Here is a 7,423-nt window from a genome sequence, read left to right as displayed (position 1 = left end):
ATGCACATGCAGCTTTACCTCTATAAAAACAAATGGTAAGCCAACAGTAGATCACTGAAATACAAGCCATCAGTTCCTTTGTCGACCTGCATTGTGAAAAGAACATAGGAATACACGTAGAAATCAAACAATTAGTAGTAAGTGTTGTCATAGGTAAAACATTAAAGATTAGCTCAGTCCTAGACCCCCATTTGTCTACTGCAATCAGAAGAATACACGCCAAGAGATCACATGAATGCAGTTGAAATATTATTATCATGTTCATTTCTTCCACTTAACAGTGTTCTTCTCAACCAAATAACTCACTTTGCAATATGGCTTGTTGTAAGTACAACTTTAAATTGGAGGTTTTGAAATGTCAAGAGAAATTAAGTTTGTCAATCACATACTCATTTAAATTTTTTATTTTCTTGTAGATAAATATGGATGATCAGAAGGACCAAAAAAATAGGAAAGAAAACCCAGATAAAAAGAGGCATGTATGGAAATCTTCGGAGGACAAAATACTTCTCACTATAATGAAAGATCGAACTTTACACGGAGGGAAAGAAGGAACAGGTTACACAAAGAAAGCATGGTGTGATATCTTAGAACAATTCAATGATTCAAGAGTAGACAAACTTGAATTAGAACAATTGAAAAATCGCCATAAGTACTACAGGAGTTGCTATGCTGCCATGGATAGACTTCTTAAACTGACTGGATTTGGTTGGGACGACGATGACAAAATGATAAAAGCTCCAGAAGAAACTTGGGAGGAACTAATTGAGGTAAGTTTGTGCGAGTAGGATTCATATCAAATTGGTATATTATATTTATTAATAAAAAAATTAACAACTTGCGGAAGGATAAGTCACTCCAAGAATATCGAGAAAAGGTGTGGCCTAGTTGGGAAGATCTTCAACAAATATGTGCTAGTTCAACAACATCTGGAGTTGGTGCTGTATCTAGCAAAGGGAAAGATGGTTCATGCACAACTAAATCATCTCAAATTGATCTCAATAAGGATGTTGAAGTACATGAAATCAAGTCTGATGAAAACAATGGCTCCCCTGGTGTGTTCACTAAGAAGTCGACAGCCATTGAGCCAGAAAAAAGGAAATTCCCTGGAAGTGGATCAAAAGAAACTACAAGAGGACAAAACGTACAGCTGATGATGCCATAACAACAATTGATCGTCTTGCAGATGCATCACTCAGCATTGCTGAAGCAAAGAAAAAAACAGCAGAACAAAATGACACTTACTCGGTTAAATCATGCATGTCAGTATTAAATAGTATGGGTAGCCTCGATGCCAGCACAAAACTGAAAGCAGTAAAAGCATTTACAGATGGTGACAAACCCACCATTTTCATTGAGATGGATGAAGAAACTCGAAAGCTTTGGATTCTTGATCCTTAGTTATTTTGTAATACACCATTATTTGATTTCAGTAATTGTCGTTTTATGTATTTAGAGAACAATTTCCATTGCTTTTTCTGTCACTTTGTGTTGCAACAATCATCTGTACTTTCAGTTTGAGAAAGTTCATTTCCAACTATTTTATATATCTTATAAAATATTATTCTAAGATGATACAATCAATAGTGTACACTGTGCAGGGAACCATGAACAGTTTGTATGTGCTAGATGATGAATTTTCTGATTCCGAGCAAGTTCTTATTAATAACATTTCTGCAGTGTCCGTGTTTCGTGATGTGTTGTTCACAAGGTTATTCAAAACACCTCGTAACACCTCCATATTAACTGGTGCCCAGAAAACAAAAGAGTTGCTAGAGGGACATCCAGTTAGATTTTACAAACAAATTCGTCTTGAGAAGCACATATTCTACTTGCTGCGAGATGCTTTGTGTGAGAGAGGCTTACTGAAGGATACAAAGCGAATGACAATGGACGAACAACTACTCATGTTTCTACATACCATTGGTCACAATGTTAGGAACCGTGTCATCCAAGATAGATATCAGCATTCTGGTGAACCAATCAGCCGACACTTCAACATTGTTTTAGATGCCATAAATGGGTTGCGTGATGTTTGCATAACAGATCCAAGGAATGAAATCCCAGTGAAAATATTGGGTGATGCAAGGTTCTACCCATATTTCAAGATATTTTCCCATCGCAAACACATGTTACTTTTAAATATGATTAAATACTATGTCATGGAAACTTAAACTTCATTGTTTGACTAACCAAAATCCCAACAGAACTGCCTAGGAGCAATTGATGGGACACACATTGAGGCAAAAATCAGGCTAGATAAGCAAACTCCTTATAGAAATAGGCATGGTTACCCCTCTCAAAATGTAATGGCAGCAGTGTCATTTGACATGACATTCTCATATGTCGCTGCTGGATGGGAAGGTTCTGCGTTAGATCAAGCAGTTCTAAGATGGGCTGTTACTAGTGGGGGTTTTGTTGTTCCTGAAGGTAAAAGTTCAAACATATGAACTATATATTGATTAATCTTATTACATAAAGATTCTGACCGTGCTATCAAACCTTACGTGCAGGTAAATTTTATCTTGTTGATTCTGGATATGCAAATACTCCAAAATTTATTGCCCCGTACCGTGCAGATCGTTATCATATTGCTTCTTTTCGTGGAAGTAATCGACGATATACTAGTGAGAAAGATATGTTCAATCATCTGCACACACAACTACGAAATGTTGTTGAGCGAACTTTTGGTGTTCTAAAAGCTCGCTTTCCAATTTTAAGTAGGAAAGGAGGAATTCCTTATCCATATAAAACACAAGTCAAGATTGTTATGGCTTGTTGTATTATCCACAACTTCATCCGGAAGGTTAATCATCATGATGAGTTGTTCGAGCTTTATGAGCATGGGGAAGCACAACAACATGTTGACCATGGTGATCAGCAAGTTAGAGGGCAAGCAAGAGAAGATGAACGAGCTGCTGGTGAGAGAGTTCATGCAGGCATTGCTCGACAATTGTGGAGTAATCATCAACAGCATTCCACTCAACAACCAGAAGATGATTGAGCATTACAATATTATTTTTTAAATTTTATTTATAGATTCATTACAATAATAATTGTTACTATTTTTCATCAATTTATAGGTTCCAAAACTTCCCGTTCTGTATTACAAGATGATAGTAATGCTAAATTATTTTATGTACAACTATGTGCAATAAATTTGTCATTCGATAAGAAAAATGGCTCCCAGCTCAAATAATTCGACCTTGAAATGCAAACAAAGAAGAAATGTTTACCTACTCCGCCGAATCATCGTCCTCACGCTTGACCTCCAGCCCCGACATGGCCGCTATCAGGGTGGGCGGCGTCGAGCACTCTTTTGAGATCTGAACTTCCATGTACGGACGCTGCTGGACGGCCAGCATCAAGGGGCGGCGTACATCTGGGATGAGCTCGAGAAGAACCTATCCCCGAGCAAAGCCTATGCAGGGCCGATGAGGGAGGTCGCCCAGGGGCGGCGGACCTACGGGATGAGCTCGAGGAGCAGATCTCGCCGAGCAGAGCCTGTACGGGGACGACCAGAGTCGGCCTAGGTGACCAGGGAAAGCCTCCGCGCGCGGAATCGTCGAGGCCGTCCCGACGAGAGGAGGGCGCCGGTGTCTGGCGGTGAGGACAAACGACGGAAGAGGAATCACAGGCTGGAGCGGCTGGAGTCGAAGCTTTTGGGAAGTCATCGTCAATGGCCAAAATTGGGGAAAGAAAGAGAGAGAAGGCAAGGGGAGGAAGTGAATCGGTATCCTCCTATCCAAACAAGGAAATGTATACAAGCCAGTTTTATCCTTTCCAAACCCAAACGTGTTTCTATGTAAATTAGTTATCCAAAAATTCATTAGCAAAACTGATTTTGCTAAAATCCGGCTACAAACTCGTTTACCATGTATCCGGCCCTATCCAAACAACGCCTAAAAGTGACTTCACCAAGTTTATAAAGGAAGTTATCTTTACCTTTAATACAAACTCATGATGATTCTAATGGTATTCAGTTGATATTCAAGATTGATAAAAAAAATCGGTAACTTGATCAAAATTTTCAATTGTTTGACTCTAACAAATCTTGTATCCACTGTATTCTAAAACGAATGGAGTACAAAGAAATAGCAAGGATTCAGTGCAAATGCTAAATGGTGTGATAAGCAGTAACCAGACGTGAGTAACAACAAAATACTCCCTCCCTTCCTTTATATAAGGTGTATTTGTTTTTTGTAAAGTCAAACGAGTGCAAGTTTGTCCGAGTTTTTAGAAAAATATATCAACATTAACAATATGAAATTCATATAATTTGATCCATCATGAAAAGTAGTTTCATATTTTATCTACGAGGTACTACAGATGTTACTTTATTCTATAATCTTGGTCAAACATTCAAATGGTTGACTTGTGCTTATATTCTGGAACGGAAGGAGTATAAAAGAGTGCAACAAGTGGTCAAATCCCTGGTAATTCTAAGGACAAACTGGTTGTGTTACTTATGATGATCAAACGTTCTTGAGGATGTCGGATAATTGGATAGTTGTCAACCTCATATGTGACTTGCATCGATTATTCTTGCTTATTCGGTCTTGTAGGGATATAGCCTAATACTATGTTATGCAAAGCCACCAACTCACGGATACCTATGATTGTGTTCTTAGCGAGCAATCTGCAACTACTAAGATTTATTAAGGTAAACACCCAAGCATAGCCATAATTTCCTCTAGGCCCATATAGGTGAAGTGTCACGCATTCGACTTTCGCATAACACCACTAGAGAATAACAGCGCAACATGATCAACCAACAATCTTTACTGTAAATATATATGAAACTAGACAACTAGCTTTCGCTTGTATCCTCAAGAACACAAGTGAACTACTCACAATGCATCATGGTGAACATATTCAGTGGTAATGATAATGTTATCAATCCAAAAGCAATGATCTTTCACCAATAATACATAAGGCATCAATTACCAATACAACAATTAACACCAACATGCTGTAACAGTAAGCAATTCACACATGATACAAGGATGGATGAGATTAGAATGGGGGTGATGGTGCTGTTGATGGAGATGGTGAAGATGGCTTGGATGAAGATGTCCCCCCTTGATGCCTTGAAGTATGTGATGGCGATTGCTTCAAATTCCCCTGGTCCGATGTGCATATCTGGCTAGAAACAACCTTCTAGATAGAGCCAGGTTTCCACCTCGCATCGGCTGCGGAAACAATCGGAGAAACATGTATATGGAAGAAATTCTTCAAAAGTTACCATATGGGACCAATGGGTCACTAGAGGCCACACGTGGGTGCGCCTAGGCACCCCATGGCCCACCTGACAACCCCCTTCTGGCTCCTGGGATCTTCTTGTGCAAACCTTTGGGAACTAATTTTCTTTTATTTATAGGATCCTAGCAGGGTATTTTCTTCACGATGGTCCAAAATCCACCATGGACAACATCACTGGCAATTATTTCATGGATTTTCTGCATTATAAGATAAACCACCATTAAATTGATGCAAAGGCAATTGAAAATGACATAAAAGTAGTATTTATCCTTTTAAATTGTGACGCGAAATGCACATATCATAGTGTAGGTACCGCAAGATAGGTTATAGATATTGGTATGTAACTACATCAAATAAGGATATGCCACATGCCCCTATACGCCAGATGACCTAATTTCGTTAAATCACAATCAATTCTGCTCAATAGTTGGATGTCTCGTCTATTGCTTTCATTTACAGTCAACACACTTTCTCACTTGGTTTCGATAACTACTACGACTATCCAATGCAGCATTGCTATTGGAGTTAATTTTGTCTTTCCATGATCATTCGTACTATTTTTTTTGATATATCCAAGTTACCTCACTAAGAAATCAAAGGAGCATCCACAGCTGCTTTGAATGGTGGGACTCTCAAAACACCTAAACATGAAAGGGACTGTCTATTTGGTAGTTTACTAATTTAAAATTTGGTACCAATTTTTTCGCACCATATATCAGTGACACATGACACTATCAAGTTGTCTAATTCCCAACTCGATGTCAATCAAAATTTTGCACCATACAAACAACAACACATGTCACTAACAAAGAAAAACATTTTACATAAAACTCTCAATTACAACTTTGCCTGATATGATTTACATGTATTAGAACTTTGTTCAAACAAGTGTAATGGACAACTTATTATTCTAGATAAAGATTTCACAACAAAAAAAGCATAAGGAAAATGTTCTACCAAATTATGACTTTTCACCATGAACTATTCATATAACAAGTGACCCTATTCCTATATTTATCATAATATTAAAAATGCACACTTTTGTAAGCACAATACAATTGTAGTGTAAAAATCACTAATAACATGCAAATATGGACTTGAACTAGTGGCAAGAAAATGATAAAACCCAAAATGGGAAAATAAAAGAAAAAACTAAAATTAAACTAGGGCAAAACCATCATCCATGCTAAAGTTTCTTACTTCAAATAAATAATTAGGTACCAAAGCAACCCACAACTCATCATCAACAAATAAAAAAGCAAAAAACAAATAGGCACAATAAGAGAAGAATTGGAGACTAATAATAAAACCTGATTTGAAGCTGAAAAAGACCATTCAACTAATAAACTAATTCTAATATGATCAGAATGTCTTGTCCTCCTGACTCCTATATGATTAGTAAATATCATGAATTCAAAAGAAAGAGAGTCTAACCCTTGATGGCTAGGATACATTCTCCCCTTCAGATTTCGCCGGTGAGTCTGTGAATTCGTCTCCCTTCTGACTGCCACTCCAGCGCAGTGACAAGGAGGAGAGTGCCGGTGCCTCCACTCCGGTTAGTAGTTTAGATTAGGTTTTTTCAATCCTCGCAGGTGCTGCACTCGGGGAGATGGCGACGCTTCTTCTTCGAGTTTGTCTTCTGGGCTCCGATCCTCCTGGACTTCATCCATCTGGACATAGTCAACGGAGCTCCGACGCAGATTCTTGCCGTTTCCTTGGTGCCAGGTGTTTCAGATAATTAAAGGGTTCAATGGTGACGACTGCGGCTCCAGAGGGCTCGTCATTAGAGGCACGTGCACGAAGACTTCTAAACTATCAACGAAACTTATGAAACTAGTTTTGAATCAAAAGAGCCCTCAAGTTTTTTTTTATTTAGATTGGTGATCCTATTCGTTTCGTGTTGGCGTCACCGGAGCAAACACTCATATTCATCCATCTGTTTCTAATTCTACCCCTGGCAATATCCCCTCTCCTCCGGCCTTCCCTTTCACTCCCCCCTCTTGCGCCGCACGCACTACCCCTCCCCCCCGACCTCGTCGCCGACGCCGCGATGCCGGAGGACGTCGAGATGAATGACTCCGCCCAGCCCGCCCCCGTCGCCGCTCCTGCGGCCGCCGACGCGCCCGCGCCCGCGCCCGCTCTCTCCACCCTGCAGCGTGAG

The 7,423-nt window shown here is 39.4% G+C and overlaps 1 protein-coding gene and 1 pseudogene across 1 annotated transcript in view; both read left to right on the top strand.

The window, feature by feature from the left end:
- Positions 1-418: 418 nt before the first annotated feature.
- LOC123107576 (uncharacterized) lies at positions 419-3,004 on the top strand (annotated as a pseudogene).
- A 4,204-nt stretch (positions 3,005-7,208) lies between these two features.
- LOC123104638 (probable 26S proteasome non-ATPase regulatory subunit 3) overlaps positions 7,209-7,423 on the top strand; it is a 3,665-nt gene continuing 3,450 nt past the window's right edge. Inside the window, exon 1 of the mRNA XM_044526511.1 lies at positions 7,209-7,418. Within this exon, the coding sequence (XP_044382446.1) occupies positions 7,313-7,418 (106 nt within the window). The 5' untranslated portion in view covers positions 7,209-7,312. The remainder of the gene's footprint in view (positions 7,419-7,423) is intronic.

Source organism: Triticum aestivum, chromosome 5A (assembly GCF_018294505.1).
Source record: "Triticum aestivum cultivar Chinese Spring chromosome 5A, IWGSC CS RefSeq v2.1, whole genome shotgun sequence".
Lineage (NCBI taxonomy): Eukaryota > Viridiplantae > Streptophyta > Magnoliopsida > Poales > Poaceae > Triticum > Triticum aestivum.
This window is presented reverse-complemented; position numbering and strand designations above follow the sequence as displayed.